The 22,194-nt window shown below is 46.8% G+C and overlaps 4 protein-coding genes and 1 long non-coding RNA gene across 10 annotated transcripts; 1 reads left to right on the top strand and 4 right to left on the bottom strand.

The window, feature by feature from the left end:
• Positions 1 to 1,750: 1,750 nt before the first annotated feature.
• On the bottom strand, positions 1,751 to 2,589 carry LOC112271693. Its single transcript, XR_002964970.1, has 2 exons — positions 2,443 to 2,589; positions 1,751 to 2,025 (listed from the first exon to the last, which is right to left on the bottom strand). It is a non-coding gene; the product is annotated as an uncharacterized LOC112271693 (long non-coding RNA).
• Positions 2,590 to 4,414: 1,825 nt separating this feature from the next.
• On the bottom strand, positions 4,415 to 13,405 carry LOC100838966 (methyltransferase-like protein 1). 2 transcript variants are annotated; one of them, XM_010230912.3, is made up of 8 exons: positions 13,220 to 13,405; positions 13,009 to 13,120; positions 10,248 to 12,304; positions 10,068 to 10,151; positions 9,627 to 9,731; positions 9,413 to 9,521; positions 5,033 to 5,184; positions 4,415 to 4,927 (listed from the first exon to the last, which is right to left on the bottom strand). In XM_010230912.3, the coding sequence occupies exons 3-8, from the start codon at positions 12,225 to 12,227 to the stop codon at positions 4,781 to 4,783; spliced, it is 2,577 nt and encodes an 858-aa protein (XP_010229214.1). In that variant the 5' UTR covers positions 12,228 to 12,304; positions 13,009 to 13,120; positions 13,220 to 13,405; the 3' UTR covers positions 4,415 to 4,780. The 2 variants fall into 2 exon arrangements, with proteins under 2 accessions (XP_010229214.1, XP_003562086.1); XM_003562038.4 differs by lacking the exon at positions 13,009 to 13,120.
• A 37-nt stretch (positions 13,406 to 13,442) lies between these two features.
• LOC100827315 (mitochondrial inner membrane protease subunit 2) lies at positions 13,443 to 15,800 on the top strand. Of its 3 annotated transcripts, none has more exons than XM_010230910.3 (5): positions 13,443 to 13,645; positions 13,843 to 14,006; positions 14,084 to 14,156; positions 14,244 to 14,409; positions 15,500 to 15,800. In XM_010230910.3, exons 2-5 carry the CDS (start codon positions 13,850 to 13,852, stop codon positions 15,605 to 15,607), a joined length of 504 nt encoding a protein of 167 aa, XP_010229212.1. In that variant the 5' UTR covers positions 13,443 to 13,645; positions 13,843 to 13,849; the 3' UTR covers positions 15,608 to 15,800. The 3 variants fall into 3 exon arrangements, with proteins under 3 accessions (XP_010229212.1, XP_010229211.1, XP_003558811.1); XM_010230909.3 differs by having other exon boundaries at positions 13,812 to 14,006; XM_003558763.4 differs by having other exon boundaries at positions 13,445 to 13,645; positions 13,809 to 14,006.
• A 24-nt stretch (positions 15,801 to 15,824) lies between these two features.
• LOC100838660 (UPF0496 protein 3) lies at positions 15,825 to 18,457 on the bottom strand. 2 transcript variants are annotated; one of them, XM_003562037.4, is made up of 2 exons: positions 18,064 to 18,457; positions 15,825 to 17,138 (listed from the first exon to the last, which is right to left on the bottom strand). In XM_003562037.4, the coding sequence occupies exons 1-2, from the start codon at positions 18,122 to 18,124 to the stop codon at positions 16,027 to 16,029; spliced, it is 1,173 nt and encodes a 390-aa protein (XP_003562085.1). In that variant the 5' UTR covers positions 18,125 to 18,457; the 3' UTR covers positions 15,825 to 16,026. The 2 variants fall into 2 exon arrangements, with proteins under 2 accessions (XP_003562085.1, XP_014752595.1); XM_014897109.2 differs by lacking the exon at positions 18,064 to 18,457 and adding an exon at positions 17,222 to 18,055.
• Positions 18,458 to 20,397: 1,940 nt separating this feature from the next.
• On the bottom strand, positions 20,398 to 22,067 carry LOC100838359. 2 transcript variants are annotated; one of them, XM_003562036.4, is made up of 4 exons: positions 21,941 to 22,067; positions 21,408 to 21,762; positions 21,174 to 21,302; positions 20,398 to 20,850 (listed from the first exon to the last, which is right to left on the bottom strand). In XM_003562036.4, exons 2-4 carry the CDS (start codon positions 21,720 to 21,722, stop codon positions 20,704 to 20,706), a joined length of 591 nt encoding a protein of 196 aa, XP_003562084.1. In that variant the 5' UTR covers positions 21,723 to 21,762; positions 21,941 to 22,067; the 3' UTR covers positions 20,398 to 20,703. The 2 variants fall into 2 exon arrangements, with proteins under 2 accessions (XP_003562084.1, XP_014753126.1); XM_014897640.2 differs by having other exon boundaries at positions 21,408 to 21,755.
• Between the last annotated feature and the right edge of the window lie 127 nt (positions 22,068 to 22,194).

The raw sequence follows: 22,194 nt of genomic DNA, 5'->3' as shown, positions 1-22,194 counted from the left end.
GTACCCTACCGATCAAGAGGTATAACATTTTCAGTACCCACGGATAAAATTAAATACCCATGTTAAATTTTGATCACGTAGTCGCAAACAACAACACATTTTCTAGAACAACAATATATTTCTCAACCCGCAACAATCTTGCCGTAAACAACACTACATTAGCAAATTTTAAACAACAACACAACACATAAAAATTAAATACGATATATCATTAAAGACAACAACACATAATTAATGATAAAAACCGCAACACATCCCAAGATTACTGATTGGCATCCTTCGCACTCCGTCTCACTATATGCGTCCTAAGATTACAAATTTAACTAATTCCTTCTGTCCATATTATTTGTCTCAAAATTTATGTACGTATGTTTAATGATCGGCATCCTTCTCTGCAACTCTTGGAACCAGTGCCATGGATCTCCGTATCCATACCGTACAGAGGAAGGCCACATCCGGTCGGCGGGAAGTCATTTACGCACATGATCCCCGCGCCCAGCAGCCACGAGTTCCTCTTCTCGATGAGTCCACGACGATCCAGTAGTAGCTAGCGACCGGTCCGGGCGACACACAGGCCGGCAATGCAGGCATTTTCTGCATTTTCTGCATTTTCCTCTTCTCTGTACAGGAGTAACACTGTGCTGGCAGAGGAAACGGTCGGGACCGGCGTGTAGGTCTAGCTAGCTAGCTACCCCCTATCGTCGCGTACTGCGTTTTTCTCTCCTCCTCGATCTCGTGGATCTCGTCTAGCTGACTTCCATTGTAGTACTTCCATCGTTCCACTGGCACGGATTTAACCTCGTCCTAGTTCTTCAGATCCGTGCCAATTTTTTTGAATGGATTGAGTACGTGCATAGTTGTCAACGGGTACTAGAGTAGGTAGAATGTGTGTCAAGCTCTGCTCTGCTCCACGTGTTCGCCTTGTATGATGATCGTCGAACTACTGCTCAGTAGTCCGTTGCCAGCCGCCGGCCGGTCAGCCGTTTTTACATTCCACTGGCCGGCCACTCTAGCTAACTTAACTTAACTACACGCTTCAATTCATCACCCCTGTTATACGCTTGCAGTTAATTCGACTTGTGCCAGCCACGTAGGATTTGCAAACAGAGAGAGACAGAAGAGCAGTCAGTACGTTGCACGCATATAAACGTTGGTGTCAGGAGGGGATCCGATCGATCCGATCAGATGAGATGTTGCCCGCGCATTTAACGTGTTCACAAGCCGAATCCAGGGTCCCTCTCCTCCAGTGACACGGACGGCAATCTTCCGCCCATTCACACCAACAAGAAAACAAGCTTAGCACGCGGGCATCGATCGCATGCAACATCGACCGGCCTCGTCATTCTTCACAACTCGCGCTGGGATTGCAAGCTGAAGAGTAGTACAGCAAAACCCAAAGAGTCAAGGCTCTAACAGCACGCGCTTGACAAAACTGAAGTGGATCCGCCCCCGTACGTACGCCCCCCCCGCGCTCGATCTTGTTTCGACGTTTTACTTCAAAGTCGTGCTCTCCATTAGCTAGCCCGCCGTGGAAAATGCACCCCCCGCATGTCCTGATTAAGGCCCTTGACATCATTTTTACTGCCATATGCGTACACCTTTCATTATCAGCTCTCTAACTTTACGACATTTCAGAACGGACCGATGGGGTCAAAAAAAGAAAAGAAAAAATCTAGCTTGGACTCACAATTTGTGTGCAGACAAACTAGTTAGATTGGTCAGATTAAAACGATATTACTGACCATATTCATGTTTGAAAACATCATCTATTCACAAGTTCAAGTGATTGTCATGCATAACCAACTACACGTGCATTCTCTGTCTTGCACATTATATCTCCTCAAAAATAATGGCGCAAGGAAGGGGTTTATTAGCAGCCTAGCAGGTAGGATTCCCTTGACAAATTCGAATGAAGGCAAACGTTATTTTGATTGGTGCAGCATTAATCGCCTCAAATAATTGCGTGTGCATAGGCCCATAGCCCCAATCCTGTAGCCAACAACTCCAGTTCTGCATTGTGTATAGCTGATACAACCATTTTTAACAGCTTCAGCAATATATACTCCAACCATTTAGTGTGACTTCAAGTTAATAGAAGTCAACTGTAGAGAATTCGAGGTGGACCTAACACACTACGAGAGGGCCTATTCACCTATATCAACTACTTTGGTGTAGTTGATTAGTCCCTTTTTTATTTCTACTTACTTAGTGCAAGCTTCCGAGCGGCAGAGCCACTCACGTTAAAGCAAGTCTTGAATCCGGGCGGCTATGCCACTCACGTTGAAACAAGACCGTTGTGATTCCGGGCGAATCCGCTCACGTTAAATCACAACTTATATGCACTAAGTACTTAGAAATAACAAGGCCTAACCGGAAGACTTATATGAACAAAGTAGTACTATATTGCTTTAGGAATATTAGTACAAGAGAGAGCATACACACCTTACACTTGCTCACACCTTGTTCTCCACCTTCTTCACTTTCTTATTCTCTACTACCCAAGGTGTGAGGCAAGGGCCTCTATTTATAGGACTACATGGCCATTGGATTCTTGACATGTGTCAAAATCTTAGCCATTGATACAAAATATTTAAAGCATTCCACACACTTCTACATAAATATCTAGATAGTAGAAGGTTTCCTTTTTATTTTAAACTCCTATTCTAGAGTATTCCAAAGCTTCTTCATGCATATCTAAACATTAGAAGGTTCCCTCTTTTATTTATTTTATATTCTAGAGTATTCCATAGTAATGTCTTCTTTCTTGTAATATTGAGAACACTCTAGAAGCTTGCATTGTATTCTCCAACATCAATGTTCCAATCTATGTCCAGATTGACGTGCTATCGAGAATTGACTGTCAATTGTCATATGCTATATATGTTTCTTCAGTTTCTGTGTCCTCCTTTTCAGAATCGCTGTCTTGCTGATGAGACGAGAGAGATACAGGTAAACATTAGTAGCACGGTGATCGAAAAGCAAGAATAGAGACCTGGTTAATTAATTGGCTCCCCGAATAGGAACTAGATAAGGAAGATTAAAGGCAGCGTTTGCTTGGATGCAAAGATTCTGCGTGGTGGGGATTATATGGTGCAGGCTAAACGATTCACTAGCAGTTTTCTACAAGTTATCCATCGCTATTTTGCCATTAATGAATGAACAATTTTTTCCTGTCTTACACGGACATTAACTGCAGTCAAGTGGCGATGTTGCTAAGATCCTAAGCGACAGTAGTTGAAAAGAACAGCACGGGATAGCCAATGTTTCTATAAGTTTCTTCTTCTTCTTTTGCGCCGAAGTTTTCTGATCACAAGGACAATATATATGCGCACACAGATTACAACACATATCCTCACAAAAGATAATCTGACAAAATGTACGTGAAAGGAAAGCAAAGAGTGTTGCTTCGACGATGATGCTGAAATGATCCAGTATCTATTCCTCTCATGTCCCACGGCTCAGCTTGGTATGGCACTAATGGCATATGCTGTCATTTAATCACACAATAATAATAGATCCGAGAATTTCACGGAATTTGTACGGGAAACATGCAGTGACATGTCCGTATAAACAAGCAAGCTACTCTTAACGCCCGGGCGGTCTCTTTATTTCACCGAATGCGTATTAGTATAATCAAAGACAACACCTGGGAAGATTTGGCGAATAATTCTGCTGGGAACCAAGCCAAAGTAGCTGATCATGTACATCGTGTCATCGTAGCAACAGGCAATGGGAGCCCGCGTCGTGGCTCTCGCATCACTTCTCCGAATCTCCCCCCCTCTGCAAGAATCCACCGGCCCAGACAAGAACGGGTGTAAACTTTCTACGGAAAAGTTTGTGTCATTTGTCAAATGAAATGTCGTGTCGTTGATCAATGTTTGCTACTAAACCAGGACAAATCATACGGTTCAGCGTTGCAATCAAGGACTAATCCGATTTTGCTTTGGGTTTGTGAGTTGTGGTCGTCGTTGGAGCAAAATCACCAGAGAATCAAAAGGACAAAGCAGTGTTGTCGTTGCTCATGTTGTTTAATCCATTAGCAATCGTCAAATCGGCCGCTTGTCCTGTTGTATGCGTTTGCGTGGAATCGAGAAAGTTCCTTTGGAGATGTACCTCAGAAATGTATTTATTTGCTGATGCACTGGATTGTGATTTTGTTCGCTTGATCTTATCATTAGCCAAGTCATGTCTTGCTGTAAAAAACATGAAAAGAAGCCAAGTCATGTATCAGGTCCACAGTATCCGCTTTTCGGAAGGCTTGGTATATAACGTGTTCTGGCTGTTGTACAGCTTGACAAAACAACACAGTATTATAGCATCAATCGTGCTGTTCTTCAGTGCATGGCTGGCAGCAAGAGACAAAAAGAGCAGGTTCCGCCCTTCCATCAACAACAGAAACACCAACATGGAAGTATTAGCAAACAAGAACAAGGCAGATATGACATTTTCCTTCAACGAAGTTATAATACGCATCAAAGAGATAAAGAGAATGGTTTGCTTGTAACAGAGTTGCTAACTTGCTATAGCTACGGCATGCTACAGCCGGAAACATCATGTTTATTGTTTGAACCTGCTGCATTAAATCGTTCATTCTTTGAGAATGACATTCCCTATGACATCCAGCCATCCAGGCAACCTTCCATACAAGGCGTTAGAGCTTATAGTTGTCAAAGATGTAGCTAGCATTTGCAACTTTCGAACGATCATGGTCACTGAGCTCCCTGGGGATTTTCCAGCAATACAGTTGCAAAGCCTTCAGAGGAGATATTGGCAGCTGTTGTCAATTCTTTTGTGGGGGTGACTTCGGCCTAAGGCCCTCAATCTCAGGAGTTGTCACAACTAGGTGAGGAGCCTCAGGAGGAGGGTTTCTCCCCCCACCTCCCTGCCATACTTTCCCATCCTTGTCTGCAAAGTTCTTGTTATATGCCTGCAAGAGTAAATTTGTTTAGCAGACATACATTACATTTGTGGATGTGAAAGCATGCTTTGTAATTGTGTGCATGTAGAAAAAGTTTAACATCCAGCTTTCTACCTCTTTGTTGAAGTTGGAGTAAGATAAATCTTTCCCAAGAGTAAGCCAACCAGGACGAATATTATGATCCTCACCAAAGAGTTCAAGACGCCTCCTTCCAAGAGCAAAATGCTCAATGATCCTGTACATGTCCTCAGGTTTTTTTGTTGAGCCTGCACAATATAACATGTACTTCTAGGCATCACAAAATAAATATTACTCACGACGAAAACAGGTACTTCTAGGCAATACAGTATGTTCAAAGAATGCACTCTTAGAAAAGGCTATGCTATTAAAGACTGTTAACATAGGAAATTCTGAAATATTCTCCAAGTTGTCTAGACAAATCGACAGCTAGGTATCTGTACCATAAATGTAAAAGAAGAATCAGTAAACCTTCCCTAGTAACTTCCCCAAAATGTGCGTTTTTATTCAAGCATACTGAAACGAAAATGATGAATAAAACCAACTAATTAAGGAAGGCAAAATTGCTAAGGGCTATCACTGAAGGCAGAACAGTACAATTATTTATCCAACATGCAGTCCTTGTTTCAGAAGAGTTGAATGGATCAGCTCATCATTCCATTTTCTCAAGAAGTAATATGCATCTACAGTACAACACATAAAATTTCTAACACCACCATTAACACGCGTGCTATAGTGCATACTAAGAAATCATACACATATTATACATGAATAAATGCTTCTCTTGCATATACTGTGATTGTTCGACGAGATTTTGTACCAAAATCAAGTTCAAATTTTTAATCAAGACATTAGAAGAAGAAAGAAAGAACACATGCAGTGTATATAAATACACGCAGATGCACTGGTCCTTTGACCAATCAATGGATCGATGAAGCATGGGCATGTTTTAGCCATGCAAGATTGCAAGTTGATTACATATTTATGTCCGAATGATCTCTAGGTAGGACCGTATGTATATACGCCAAAATACAGATAAATACGTGTATACATCAGTGTTTGATCAGATTGACTCGTTTAGCAAGACATGGGAGCAAACACAGTTCTAGTTGGGTCCATCAGGCAGTCACCAAGGTGTTGATCGATCAGGTATAGCCATGCATGCAGGCACCTATAAGCCAGATAAGGAACACCAGAAGCTTCTCAGCGTTTAAAGAGGATAAGGCTGATCGCTTCCTCATCTTTCGCGATCCACGCGCTCGCCCAAACAGAAAACCGGCGGCACCTTGCGCTGCGCCAGGGGGATTCATCGAGCTAGCTCCTGCCTATAAAAGGAGCAGCTTGCCATCGACATGAGGGGGGTGCCGGCTGGAGCATTGAGGCCCTAGCTGGCCGCATGCACCTGAAGGCAGCGGACGTCGCGCCGGCCTCGGAGGCCATCTGCACAAGGAGGCGACCGGAGGAACCATCATGCAGGGCGGCGGGCTGAGCGTGCCCAAGGCTGGACAAGAAGAGAAGCTGAGGTGCACGGCGGCGCCCTCGACGAAGCCGTAGGAAGAACGCGCCCGTGGTTGCTGCATCTCCCAGGACACATATACTTCAATCTATCTCTTGTGTCTCCAGGTTATCATCGACAAGAGAGAAGCTGTACATGGGGCGGCAAGGTGGACGCGCCCAGCCCGGCGGCGCCGACAAGCTGCGCAGAAGGAGGCAAGGCATGTTCCAGCTCCGTTCCCGGTGGTGCGGTGACTCGCATGTCGCCGGCCGTGAAGAAGATTAAACTCCCAAGGTGGCGGCAGCGACGGCAAGCCATCGGTGTCGACAGCAACAACTCGCCTGGCGCCGGACACACGGCCGACAATTTCAACGTACCAAGCCAACATCTTCAGCTATGATCAGAAGGAGCCCATACCAGTCGCTGCCACTGACGCAGCGACATACGAGCTCGGCAGCGTACGCATGAGGAGCCAGCTACTACACGCACGTCCGCAAACTCGATCAAGCACAAGATGGGGGGACTGAAGGACAAAACCCCGGACTGAGGACGGCAGCACGTACGTCACTGGTGCGCTCACGTCCAGGGCGACGAGGAGCTGCAAAGCGAAGGAGTTCGGCACCGCAGTGGCGTCCTATGCGAGGAGCCTGCATGCCGTGCAGCGGACGGGCTGGGCGCGCCCAAGGCGCGGCGGTGAGGAGAAGACTGAGCTCGATGCTCGCCATCACACATGACGTTCTTCTCCAATGTTAAGTGAGGAGGACCATGGGTGACTCTCTCTCTCCCTCTTCCTTTCTCTCTTTCTCTCTTCTCTTCAGCAGCTTTTGCTGGCCATGGAGATCTGGCCGATCATGGGAGCCGTACGTGCGTTCTTCGGTGCAAACATGCACGTCAACACCAACACACACGGCACCGCCGGAGGTCACCCGTGCATACGTGAAGCACTACACCAACATGCATGCCCCTTCGAAGCTCCGCCATGAGCTCGACGTGCGCCGACCAACGGCTCGCCCCTCGTCATGTCCGCCGAGCTGCCACCTCTACATCAAATACGACATCATCACCAGGCAAGCCATCATGCAGGAGTCAGGAGCCTGCACCGCCCCTCGTCAAGGCTGACATTGTCAACACCGAGATGCTTCTCATCGACCTAGTTGAAGCGGATGCGCCACGGGCCGCTAACAAGCCGACATGCCGCCATCATCACACATATGATGCGCACGCGCTTAGTACATCAGCCATGCATGGCATCGATCAGAACATGGCGCTCCAAAATAATCAAGGTATTTAAAGATTAATCTGTTTTTGTTATATAGCATGCAACACGCCACATCAGACATGCACGATCACCAAGATCCACATGCGACTACATCGTCACTCGACAACATCCGAAGACTTGGTACATGTGCCATCAAGCCCGGCGCCAAGGCCCTCTTGCCGTCTACATCAACACTATGCCGTGTCGTCACCCATGGAGTCGCTACAGCCCAAGACGACGCCAACGATGACTACATCAACTTCTCACTCGACGAGGACGCCATCTACACCAACATGCGGCTGGGTCTTCATCGGCTCCTTGTCCAACAACGACATCAACTACATCGGCACGTCGCTACACGTCTACACCAACAATCTACTTCAAGTCGAAGCACACGACTCCAACCTGATCGAGTCTCAACAAGCTTGTGTGTGCCACCGACTCTACAAGGTCTACATCAACAAGTTCGCTGCACCGTCGTTATCAAACAACGTCACCATGCGGTGACTCTCACGTCTACTCCAACATCTACATCGCCACACTCATCCTCGACATCGGCCAAGCACCGACGAGGCAAAGCTACTCCAACGACATGTCTTCTTCCGAGGAAGCAGAATACACCACATTGCCGGGCACCGACGAGGTGAAGGCAATGCATCACGTTCGACACCGACAAGGCGGACACCACCAGGCCTGGCACCGACGAGGCGAAGGCCACCCATCTGTCTGAGCTGACGAGGCCAGACATCTTCATCATCGGACGTCGACAAGCCGAAGGGATGTGGCTTAGCATCGCCGGGGCGACGCACGTACCGCTCCATCCTTCCACTTCCTCATCATCCACCATCGTCTGACAAGGCCAGACATCTTCATCATCGGACGTCGACAAGCCGAAGGGATGTGGCTTAGCATCGCCGGGGCGACGCGCGTACCGCTCCATCCTTCCACTTCCTCATCATCCACCATCGTCCGCACCACGCATGGAGAAGACGAGACTTGAAGACGACGACCATTGCAGCAGCTTAATCGGAGGTGGTCCGTGGACTAATCCACGGACGTAATTAATCGGAAGCCTTCCGAGGCCCCGTGAACCAAGGACACACAGTCGCCCAAGTCGTTTTGGCCGCGCTAGCAGGCCGCGGAGCGCTTATGTAAAGGGATCATGTAATTTTGTTTCTCCGAGTCGAGATTAATAAAATACACGCTTCCCTATTTATTTGTGTACTTAGTACACTGGCACGCCCCCATTTCTTTATTTCCCCTGGCGCGCAAGAGAAATATTTTTATTCCTAAAAGTATTTTTCGTGTCAAACAGTGATTATTGTCATGATATAACTATGCAGGACATGTGCACATACTAGTATACTTACTTCAGCTGCTTGAGGATAATCATTGCCACATGGTGTACTTCAATTTTTAATTAGCACTTGAAGGATTTTATTTATAGTTGAGCTACATATATGGACAGTAAGGCAGGTCAACAAGCAAATAGCGGTAACAAGATGTACAATTTGCTTCAGATCGGTTGCAAATAAACAAATCCATCCACAGCATGATAAAATATGCCTTTGTCGACTAAGTAATTTTTTTAAAGGAATTTTTGTGGGATAAACAAGAATATTCGTACCATGAAAACAACAAAAACAAAACAGAGAATTCCATTTCTAAAGGAAACAAGACATGGAAGGAAAAGATAATGTAGCTTAAGAGATCAGATAAATACCATCAGTGGGTTCCTCAGCTATTATTATATCCGTGTCAATATTCGCGTGGATGACATGGCCATCAGTGCTACGCCGTACTGTTCCTTTTATACCCATCAAGCAATGCTCCTGCAGAAGGATGGATACTTCATAAGAAACCCATCGACATAGGGCAATGGCAAGGTAAAAACAGCAAATAAATGCTACAAAAATGACAATTTATCATAGTGCTACCTTTGAATGCTGCAATAAAGTATGAGAATCATGCCGCAGACCTGGTGATGCATTTTTCTTGTTCGTTTTCACCCAGCAAACATCCTCACACCTACGATATCCCCACTGGACAAAGAAATTTTCAACCAGGTTCATTTACATTTCATCAATCAACTGGAAATTTTATGACAGATCTAAATTAAATAAAAAACTGCTTATATCTTTTGAAATAAATGAATATATTCTATGGAATGTGAGATTTATGCAAACTGAAGTTTGACTGCATTTCAATGGAATGGCAACTACAGAAACATGAATAAAATATAGTGTGGCTAAATGTTTTGTAGAGGACCCCCATGAGCCTGTGCGGCCTTCTGTAAGCTGGGATTATGCCAGTTCCAAGAAAAAATGACATCAAAGCAGAAAGAATAACAGATTACTGAAAGAGGAAAGCTGCCTCACCTTCTTTAAACATTGACGGCCCTGTTCAAGACCTACACCATCACCAACCCAAAGGAAGAGAAAAGAGGGGGTATCAGCTATAGCCTGTTGATTCAAACAGTTCACTGAAGCATGTTAATAATCATCTGGCATAAATGGACACCCTTAAAAAGGATGAAACAACCAGATAAAGAGAACAACCTCAATCTTCAAATTCATAATCTCATCAGCGTTCCAATACTCTATGTGGTCTGTTATTCCTGGTGCGCGATGAACATACTCCTCCCATGGTGGATCCACAAGAATGACATCAAATTTCGTGCCAAAAAAGTCTGGAGAAAGAACATGTTCCCGCAGATCACACTTGTAATACATCGGCGGTGAAGCAGAGTTAGCAACAATTTCGTCCTTCCTCTGTATTAGTTCTCTCAATTTTGGATAGTCCTCTGCTACACTTGTAAGATCCAGTTCTCTAATAAAATTTTGAGGTCGCATGCCAGTGTCCACAAAGTTCTGCGAGTAATCATTTTGTTCACCCCTTGAAGGAGCTTTTCTGGTCGGTCCATTATGCCTATGTGGCACCCAACCTGCAGATAGTTTATCATGTGGCATTTCACGACCTTGTGTGCTCATTTGATTGAAACCCAACCCTGGCACATTTGTTGGTCCTGTGCCAATTTGGTTTAAGTGAATATTATGACCAGGTCCACCTCGTATACTTGGATTGAACCTATGCTCAGCAGCAACTAGAGGAGGGATGGGAAGGTTAGGTGGAACAGAGAGCATATTCACATCAAGACCTTGTGCTCCAGGCCACACCATAGGTCCGGGAAACGGCGGCATGAAAACACCAGGTAGAAGAGGAGGACCTGGAGAATGGGGAATATTGGGCCCCATATGCTGCATTGGTCCCGGTGGGAGAGTGAGTGCACCAAATGAAGGTGGCGGCATTAGTGGCACTGGAACAATTCTCTGAGAATCCCTTCCATTTGGCCTCCCCCTTCCTCCTCTAGAGGGTCTATCACCTCTAGGACCTTGCTGAGAAAATGGAGAAACTATGGTGGTGCTACCACTTTGATCTGCTTCAGGGTGATTGCCACATTTATCATCATTTGCTCCAGGTATTAAATCCCGATGAGACCCCACATCAGATTTTTTTCCAGAAACAGGGCCCTCTCGCCCAAAATCAAAAGTGCTATTTGGTCGGATTTCTATTGAATCAGAACTTTCATACCGAATTCCATAGGTTGAAGGACCTCTAACACTTTCAGATCTACCCCTGGAATCTCGTCGGAACACAGCCCGACCATGGAAACTCGCACCATCTGACCTTTCCTGTGTGCCCCTCCATTCAGAGTCATTTGCCTCCTTAGGATCTCGCCACTGATGGCTCCTCAAGTACTCCTTAGATCCTTCGACCTCTCGGGTTTTCTCATTCCAACTGTTGTCCCTCCCTTTATCTGATTCATCCCGATGGGCATCCACTCTTGTTTCATCTTTTGTACCAGCAGTCCGTTCATTATCCAAGTCTGCATGGCCTTGACCATACTCATTGTTCTCACTTTGGTATCTGCCAGGCTTATCTGGTATTTGTGACAGTTGACCCTGTCTAGCTTCTCTATTGCTTCCAGCCCCTGATGACTCCCATCCATGATCATCCAATTTGGCCGATGTCTCTTTATTTTCCAAAGCACCCTTGCTTTGATGTGTGTATTCCATTTGATGTCCAAGAATCTCTTCTTTTTCATCAGACTTGGTACCATGCATCCTCAAATCATGTGGTCCAGGTTCACTATGTGTACCATCTTTTAACAAATGTAATCCAATCTGATGACTTTGATCTGCTGATCTGTTACCATCACTGATGCAACCAGACATCCCGCCCCTTAAACTACTAGAATATACACCTTTTCTACTTTCACCCGACTCATTTCTGTGGTCATGAATCATCTTGTTTGCACTTGTATGCTTATTGTGCTCAGAAGAATAGCCACCATCTCTTGTATCAGTCCTATCTGCAGAAGTTTCGCTTCTTGACGAGTCCCAGTCATTCTTGTCCTCTCTTCCCCTTCCCCTCGTATCCTTGGAATCATCAGGACTTCTCCTTGGAACTTTTGGTGATCTTGAGTCACCTATCACATGATAGATGTCTTCTTCCGCACTACATTTAGACCCATCCATCAGTCAATTGCAACTGTTGGTACCTCTCTCCCAATAATATAACCGGGTTGAGATCTTGGCTGGAACTTCAGATTCCACTACATGACAAATGGTGAAACATATCATGCTTACTGTAGATTTAACGTATATGATAGCATTAAGGAACATAGTAACATACAAGTTTACTTATGATTAAGAAAATCAAGAAATCAAGGTCTTGAATCCAAAGAAAATATAAAATCAAGCACCAGGCTTTCAGTAATATACAAAGCGTAAATAAGAATAAGCATTGAAAAGAAACTTCAAAACCCCAATAACAACGCCTTGATCCTTACACCGATACTAGTTAAGCAAGAATAGCATTAAAACGGTAAAATGAAAGCGTAACACTGGAGAAGAATCAAAAACTGAAGTAAACCAGTGCCTCCCATAAACAATAGATTGACGAGCAAGCGTGATCATTCACTGGCACCGAAACAAGTAATTATACGATATACGGCCAAAAGGAAAGTTCAAGCCTGGGAATGAATAAATGTCAGAAGAACATTATACTAGTTATCTACCTTCCAAGTTGAAATCATGTACAGTAATTGTTAACAATGTTAGCTATGCACAAGCTGTCCAAAAGCTTACAGTTCTTCAGCAACCTTTTCCCAATAAATTTCCAGGAACAAAAACACAGAGCGGAGAACAGACAGAGACTGATATGTATGATGTGCCTACTGAGTGTCCACCGGCACACTCAAAATCTATGGAAGTTGGTTCAGGATTAAATAATCATTGGATGACTAAAAGCCCGTACCTCACAAAGCATGTCCAGGACCGAGGACGGGGTGGGGACAGGAGGGACCTCGGCGACGACGACGAAGCTAAGTTGAACCACGGCGGCAGCTCTAGGGCACAGCGGTGGTGGGCTATTACAGGAGCGAGTTCAGAGCCGCATTGGGTTGGAATGGAGTTTGGATATGGCGAGCAAAATCAGGAGAGGAAGGGATCAGGTGAGAAAGGCTTACCGGAGCGGGAGGGGGAGGGTATGGCAGCGGCGACTGATCCTCCAAAGGCGGCGGGGCGGCACGAGCGCGGCGGCCGGTGGGGTGGTCGCCGCCGCCGGTGGCGAGTGAGGGTTTGGGTGCGGGTCGGAGTTGGCCTAAAATAAGCCAACAGCAATGGTGACCTCGGACACCTGTTCGATACAGACTGCGCGATCGGACGGCTGGTGATAAGCGTTTCTTTGCCGTTTCCGGTTTTCTCCTCGCCTGTGGTTCCCAGCAGGTCGAGCGCCCCGCCCCTGTCGCCGCCGCCGCCGCCGTTCTACTTGGCTACCACCACGGAAACGCTCGTTCCTTCTCCTGCCTCTTCCATATCTGCCATACGGGAGCTCCTTCAACCCTCCCCCTCTACTGGATATCCATCCGGACTTAAGTAGGAACAATTTGTTGGTAAGCCTTCATTCGGTTGCTTCCTCCTAATTTGATCTTCTAAGAATTCTTGCTATGGTTCCATATCTAGTAGTAGTACCTGTCTGCACCAGCCAACGATATGCAATGATTTTCACCTGTCGTATTGATGCACTGCATTTCTCTGCACTGTTTTTCACTTCAGAAGTTCAGAAGATGCTATTTTTATGACTGAATAGTTTGGATATGGGAAGAAGCCACAGCCATCTTTGGCCACTTGCCAAAGGGTCGGTAGCGGGGGCTTTGATCGGTTTCACCATCTCTGATCGTTACCTAACTGTAGTCCCGACGAAGGGAGAATCGATGCATCCTACCTTTACGGCCTCCGATAGCGCCTTGCGAGGTGCTGTTATCTTGACTTGATTACGATCTGCAATCCATATGCAGATGATTTTGTGCTGACCGGGTTGCTTGAACCAGGCGATGTTGTGTTAGCGGAAAGGGGCTGCCTTCAGACGTACAAATTCTCACGTGGCGATGTCGTTTTATTCAAGTAAGTGTTGTGACACTACAAGAATAGCCACCTTTTAATTTGTTCAATGCGTCAAGTGTAACTGTTCCTTTTTTTTTCTGTCTACAGGTGCCCTCGTAATCATACAGAATTGTTTGTGAAGAGACTGATTGCCCTACCTGGTGAGTGGATACGGCTCCCAGCGTCTTCCGAGATAATTAAGATACCGGAGGGGCATTGCTGGGTTGAAGGTGATAATGCTGCCCGAAGTTGGGATTCCAGGTCGTTTGGACCAGTAAGTTACTTTCAGCCAATTTCTTTTCAGCGAAGACTACTCTACGTTGGGTTGGATGATCTAGGAAAATGTTAGTTATTTGATTGAAACTTATCAATGTATCCAGCCCAGTGTCGTTGCTATTAGTATTGATAGGTTATAACTTTGGATCTTGTTTGTCCAGTGATGGGGTTTTGCTGTATTTTTGCCTTGGATGCCAGTACTCTGAGTACAATCATGTAAATTTGACGGCCAAAGAGACTAGTTACCAACACTGGTAGTGAAGCAGAGAACTGGGAGGGCCTATTTTCCTCTGGGAAAAAAAAGGAGGTGTCGAAGTTATGCATGACTGGCAATTTTTTATCCTACTTAGTGTGATGATTCAATAATCTCAGTGCGTGCCTATAGGAACACCATGTACCAGCACTAGAAACCAAACAGGATAGGGAGGAAAAGAATAAAGCAAAAACATGGGAGTCTCTCATGAAAATCTGTATTACTCTTTTTATTCCTTTTTGCTTCTATTTTTATTCAGAGAGTTTCATATTAGACTGAAAACTAGCAAGCGATAGAGGGCACACCAGCAAATAAAGATTTTCATGGCTTGACTGAAAAATAGCAAATGCAAGCGAAAATCTGTATTTGCTAGTGTGCTTCTATTTTTCTTCACAGATTTTCATACTAGACTGAATACAGTTTTTTTTTTGCTGTGAAGAAAAGCCAGCACTAAACTAGACAGGAAGCAGGAGGGGGGAAAAGAATAAAGCAAAAACGTGGTAGTGCAAAAACTGAATGGAGTATGACATTCCAGCACATCAGTGCAATAGAGGCAGACACATGTGTGTGCTAAAGTGGAACGGTTCAAGCTTGGCATTGGATATCTTATCTTTGTTTGTGTGCGTGGCTGCATTCTTGGAAATTCCTAATTTAGGATGTCCTACAGTTGGCATAGGATATAGTAGATCATACAATGTACTCCTATGATAGATATGCAAAACCGACGTTTATATTGACACTAGTCACACTACATAGTATCTTTCAAGCTTAATTACTAGCTCCATCATATGTTGCATCGGTGTTACTTATTTCTTTGTTCACGTTTTTTTCCCAGATCCCTTTAGGTCTAATTACAGGGAGAGTGACCCACATCATCTGGCCGCCATCAAAGATGGGCCGACTGGAGCGAAAGTGGCCTGAAAGTAGAACTTCACCGTTTTGATTCAACTCCTTGCTGGATGCTTAAGAGTTGTTCAAGTTTTGTTGACATCTGTAGCCAAAATTATTTTGCATTCAATTATTTGTTCTCCATAAGCCCATTAAAATTGGCACTGAACATGGAGATCCGGTTTGTTGCAGTATTATGATTTCATCAACTGTTGTAACTTGCTGTAGTGGATGTTGTTTTAGCTTCACAGGCAAATAAATGCAGAGAGACAAAAAGGAAACACTGAACTAGATTGTTACTTCAAATTCTGCAATGTGCAGTGTGTATGTATATGAACAAACAAAACCAAATGCAGTAAACCAAGTGGAATCCTAACCTATCTTTTTTTTTTCTTCTAAGAATGCTATTATGTACACAGGCTAAATTAAAGTAAAGTGTTTACTACAAGAACAAGTTGTCCAGGCTGGTCCTGATCACCGGCCTGTGCCCGCCATGAATTTCATGACCATGCTCCTGGCCTTGTTGATGGTCATGAAGCAGAGGAAGAGGTGCTCCTCCAGCTCGTCCAGCTGCAGCCTGAAGCTGTCCTGGTTCTTGCCCAGCTGCCTCAGCACCTCCTGCACCAGCCTGCTCCCTTTCCCCTCTTGCTCCTGGTGCTCCACGCACAGCTGCAGCAGCGCCAGCATGTGCTCCCCTTCCTCCCGCACCCGCTCCACCAGCCGGCTGATGGTGTCCATGTCCCGGTTCACGATGTACGTGCCCTTCGCCGCCGCCTCCAGCTGCACCAGCGCGCGCCTCGCGGCCCTGCCGGAGAAGACGCCCTTCGTCCACGGCGCCGGGGATGATGCCATCATCATCGGGAACGCGGCGAAGGCCGCCAGGACGTGCACGCCGACGCAGGCGCCCACGACGGCCACGGTGGCCACGGCCGTGACGAAGGACGCCGAGAGCGCGTGCCGGAGCCGCGCGAGCCGCCTGATCCTGCGGCGCGCCTTCTTCCTGCCGGCGTCTAGGGCGCCCAGCAGGTCCGCCGAGCTGGCCCGGGCGTCCCCGAGCCTCCCCTGCGTGGCCGCCAGCGCGGCCAGCGCGGCCGTGCCGGACACGGACACGCCGACCGCGGCGAGCTTGTTGTTGTTGTTGTTGCTGCGGAGGGAGGTCTTGAGCGGTCGGTGGAAGCGGAGGCGGACCTGCTCGATGTCCCGGAGGAGGTGGCTGCAGAGGAAGGAGGCGGCGGCGGTCTCGGCGTAGTAGGCGGAGAGGAGGCCGTTGGTGGTGGTGCCATTGCCGGACGCGGCGAGAGCCGCGGTGACCGCGGCCTGGTCGGGCTCGAGGAGGTGCTCGGCGAAGAGCCTGTAGGAGGAGAGACGCTTGGAGGCGGCTGATATTCCTGCCGCCGTGTTGTGGTGGCTGCCGGTGCCCGGCACGAGCGCGGCGCCGTGCGCGAGCGTGATGTCCAGGACGCGCGCCCAGAAGTCGTTGTAGGACTCGGTGCGGAACGCGCTCGTGTACTCCTCCCGGAAGTCCAAGCTCGACGACGACGACGCCGTGCCCATCATCTCCTTCGGGTCATCACGGTGCTCAGGTCCTGCAATCCCAAAGCAAATCAAAGGTATGCGTATCAGACTATGTGTTAAACTTGCATCTGACTATCCATGGATCGATTTCGACCTCTGGCTTGTCTATGGTGATGCTGCATGCATGGCCCGAAGCACTTGAACAGCATGTTTTCCCCCGGCCGGCGCAGACAAGTTTTACGGGCGTTATGGAAATGGAGCTGTTGATTTATACGTGTGGGCTGACCGGCCGGCCCTAATTATGTCATCTAAAGAACGGGGAGATGATGATTGATAATCTGATATCGGTAAGGATTCTTTTTTTAACAGAATCGGTCAGGATTCTACGCGGGCTCGTATATGTGTCGAAGCCAAGCGACACTTGCGGCTGCTTGGATTTGTGGAGATCTTTTGCTAGCTTGACGTGCTCCGGCACGCATGGATGCACGCGCCGGCGTACGCTACCGGTTTGGCTGGCTCCAACATAGGCAGAGACCGTGTTGTATGTGCTGTCCCGATATAGGCCGGCGAGGCGTTTACCGACCACAATGCAACTATGGGTAGAATTAATGAATTCTTTTTTAGGGTGGAATGATTGATGCTCCAAGACCAAGATAGCGATCACCGAACTGGGTACTGTGGAGTATCATCTCCGCTTTGAAATGCACGATGTCGTTGGACGATCCCAAATAATCCATGTCCTGGCGACCAGTTAACTCGATAACACTAGTACGTATGGGTTATTCCACACGACATTAGTTGATAAAATCATACGTACAATTGGCCGATTTGTACTGAAAATAGTAGTACGTACTGTACCTCTTATTTAGTCCTCACAAGAAAAATCGATGGCAAAATTCAGATTTGAAATTTTGAACATTTAGATGCACGATCGGTGTGAAAATTGGGTCGAGAGAGCGCACGCTTAACAGCAGTGATCACATACGGAGTACGTACCTTGTTCGTTATGTGGGTGCACGCATCCTCCGAAGCACCTGAAGTAGCAGGCGGCGCCCATGATCAAAGACCAATATGACCGATTGTTTCTGCCGTGGCCAAGCTAGTCTAGAGGGTGCAGGGGGCAAAGGCGGTGAGCTATATATGCGTAATTCGTGAGATTGATCGATCAGGCTATAGCTAGCGAGCTAGAAAGAATATTTGTCTTCCCGTCCAAGTGACGATGAGTATTCTAGGGGTGGAGAGGATGAATGGGAGATCGTCGATGGAGACACCCCCCCCTTATATACAAAGCCAGCTCGATCGATCTGCCTCCGGGAAGACGGATATATGGCGTCGTGAATGATCGGTGGATCATCCTTGGGCACAAAGCCAAGTCATCTTAGCTCGTCCTTGTGGCTCGTCCCGTCTGGAGTACTGGACGACGACGAAGCTTGGAAGCATGCCCAAGAGGTTGCCCAGCACTCAAAGGGGACAAAAGAAAACGCGGCTCTCGAAGCTATCGCTAATTCACATCGAACGCCCACAACACCGCGCGTCAGAGACTTCACGGGAGAGGCTCGGGACCGGCCTGGCACGTACTTGGGCCCATGTCCGATGTGGCACGTCCGAGCTGGGCCTACGTTTGCGGGCCAGGAAAGGGGGCGTGAGAAGGGCCGGCGGACGTGGCGAGCCAGGAACGCGATGTGCGGGGGTCGCGCGTGTCCTGGAGAGATTCAGGGAAATGGGCGCGAGAGAGGGAGACGCTACAAAACGACCGGTTGACGGTTGAGACCAGTGAGCGCTACGCCATGTCATCATCCAAACAGTCTTGGAGCAAGAAATCAAGCATCTTGAAACGCAGAAGTGGAGTTTGGTTTTTTTTCGCAACGCGTTGGAAAGGCACCAAGTTTCCTATACTCCGTTTCTGGTCCTGCACTGCACTTCTGCCCGAAAAGGAGGCAATTAAGCAGCAGGGCCAGCTTGCTCGCGGCGCGGCTAGCTTGTGGAGAAAAGCACCGTGTTGGACTCGGGCCGGGGGCAATGGCGTCACCGCTGCATGCGCAGCTAGCTAGGTCAGGTGGTCTGCTAAGCTACTACTGCTAGGTGATCCTTATCTGACGGGCAATGGCGGCGTCGCTCACGCTCTCGCTGATTATTTACGCAACAACGACTCGGCTCGACCGGCCGGATTGATCGAGTAAGTTCTTCTGTGTTTGTCCTAAACCTGATCAGGCCGCGTCGCATTCTGCACGAGTACTGTTGATGATTCTTTATCCAGAAGAAGTTGACGTACAGTTTGCTAAACCTGGATCCTGGGACCTGTATGTACGTACGTCCTTCTAATACTACTCCTGATTAACACGACGCGTACCTCTTTGTTTCTCGTTGTCTGCATGAAGAGATTAAACGGATCTACATCAGTTATCCTCGGTTTGGCAAAAGCATCTATAGAAAAGACAACATTTCACAAGGGATCCTAGAAAAACCGACCATCAATCGCGCAGTTTCCGGACAGTTTTTGGCAGGTGCATAAAAAAATCGTTGTTTTGGTCATTTTGGTGAGCTATAATCCACTTTATTTTGGATATTTGATCGATTCTAGGATATCGTCTCAGTTTCGGGCCATTTTGGTCTTGTGCAGAAAATAAAATTTATTGTTTTGCTCGTTTTTGTAGGCTATAATCCATATGTTTGTCAGATTTTTTTCGACCGATCGGTTTTTTCGACACCGTCACCCCTTACATAGTTTGGGCCGGTACAGAAAAGTCAGCGTTTGGCAGTTTTGTGTGCTATAGTCCACACTTTTTTGCTTTTTGATCGATTTTCTAATATTGTGACCGACGGTATATGGGTTTAAGTTTTGGACCGGTACAAAAATATCAGCATTTTGGCCTTTTTCATGGACTACATAAGCCCATGTTTATTTAAATTTCATCCAATTTTCTAATATCGTGACCCCTGATACATGGTTTTCACATGTTTGACGGTGCAGAAAAATCACTATTTTGAACATTTTTTGGGTTTTAGCCAAGTTTTTTTTATTTTCGACTGATTTTCCGATATCGTTATCCTTAATACACGGGTTTAGGGTGTCATTTAAAAAAAATCACCATTTTGACCATTTTCATGGACTTTAGCTTTTTTATTTTAAAGCAATTTTCCGATATCATGACCGACATTACACGATTTTGGGTTGGTGCAAAAAAAAGTCAGCGTTTTCGTCATTTTCATGGACTATAGCCCACATTTTTTTGTTTTCGATCGATATTCCGATATCATCACTCCTAATACACAATTTCGAAACCTTTCGGATCGATGCGGAAAAAATCATCGTTTTGGACTGAAAACAAATAACGCAACGACACCACAGGCCATTATATAACACTTTCGAATTAGGGAGTTTCAACTACATCGATCTGTCAGGCAAAGAGGGGCAACTAATGAGCTAATACTTCTGTTCTGATCGTGCGTAGCTCTAATTTTTTTTACTAGTATTAGCATAACATGCTGCACTTATTAATCGGTGGAGTAGCTGCTACGTACTGATGCAAAACTATAAAAGAAGAAGAGCACTGAAGAAAGCGCAGCAAAGGAACGAAAGCGCAGCAAAGGAACTTGTGTTACAGGAACAGCAAGAAAGGCGCCTTCAAACTGAAGCTAGAATTCGTCTTTCGACTTATCCGCCTTCTCTTTCCGTAGCATCTCGATAGCCTTGTCAAGGGGTGGGTCTCCAGGCCTCCGGGAAATTTGATCCCCAATCTTGATCTCGTAAGCTTCTGACTGGCCCAAAACGAACTCTTTCAACTGGGCAAAAGAAAGTACATTGGAGTGAGAAGAACAAAAATCAGAAAGGTTGTACAGTATACCGAAGCCCTGAATGTCAGATGCCGTGTCACGGGAAAAATATTATAGCAGAACCTTAAGAAACGGCGGCAATTCTAATAGTACAGGAATTGTTACCGCTACTGTTTTCCGATTTCTGGAATTGGTTTTTGGTTCATGCCTAGTAAAATCAGCACACAGAATGTTGTAATTGATCTGTAAATTCTATCGTGGCCGGCAGGAAAAAGCCTGACGCGAAACAGAGGATGAACAGAGCAAAGAAACAGGGAGGGGGGCTCCTTTACCTCTAGCGTGTCCTGGCCTCTCTCCATGGTGAACATGAGCGTCCCGAAATCAACAGCCGCGAACTTGGCCGCCACCGATCCAGTCCGCAGCACGTTGCTCCACCGCGTCGCGATCCCCATCACGTCCTCCTGAATGAAGAACGAAAACAAGGTCGAATTTCGTCCAACGGATCACGACGAAACAGTGAAGACGAGATCAAGGCAGAGCGAAGGGATCCATCCGCGGGCGCGCACCCGGGAGCGGCGGACGCCGGGGCGGAGCTTGACGAAGCCGAGGGAGGGGCCGGTGTGGTGGCGGAGGAGCTCGGCCTGGACCGCGGCGGGGTCCATCCGCAACAGCTCCTCCGGCGGCGGCGGCGGCAAATCCCGCGCGGGCCTCGCGGCGGCGCCCCAATGCCGCCACTCCTCGTCCTCCTCGTCGTCCACCACGTCCCGGAGGTCGTCCGGGATCGCCGTCCGCTTCGCCCCCAGCGCCGTCTCGACGCCCGCGCACAGGAGCAGGACGGCAGCGGCGGCGACGAGGCCAGCGAGTTTGCGTTGCCACGCCATTCGCGCCCGTGTGCTGATGACACCTCCTGAATCCTGATTCCTGATACGGTTTCAGTCTCGTGGCTGAACCAACCAACCAAGCAGTACCGCATGATATACGAATGACTTTTCATTTCTGGTGGTGCCTATCGCAAAATACCATATTTCTATACGTATAATGCATCTCCTCACGCAAAATGTACTACGTATTTCCACCATACCCATCATGGGGTACTTACGAATCCTGAACTTTAAACTTCCAAGACTTTCGACATTGCCTTCAGCCACTCTCTTGAAACTTCCGGTGCGAAGATCATTTTGGATAAATTTGAATGAAAACTTGAAACTGAAATGTATAGATACATCCTGAAAAATATTTTGAAAAACATTATAATGGTCTCCAGTTTTATATACTGAAAATGCTTTAATTGTCTCCAGTACAAGTATTACAATAGAAAATAGTGATCAAAGCTAGAACTTAAAGACCGTATCA

Source organism: Brachypodium distachyon, chromosome 1 (genome assembly GCF_000005505.3).
Source record: "Brachypodium distachyon strain Bd21 chromosome 1, Brachypodium_distachyon_v3.0, whole genome shotgun sequence".
NCBI lineage: Eukaryota > Viridiplantae > Streptophyta > Magnoliopsida > Poales > Poaceae > Brachypodium > Brachypodium distachyon.
This window is presented reverse-complemented; position numbering and strand designations above follow the sequence as displayed.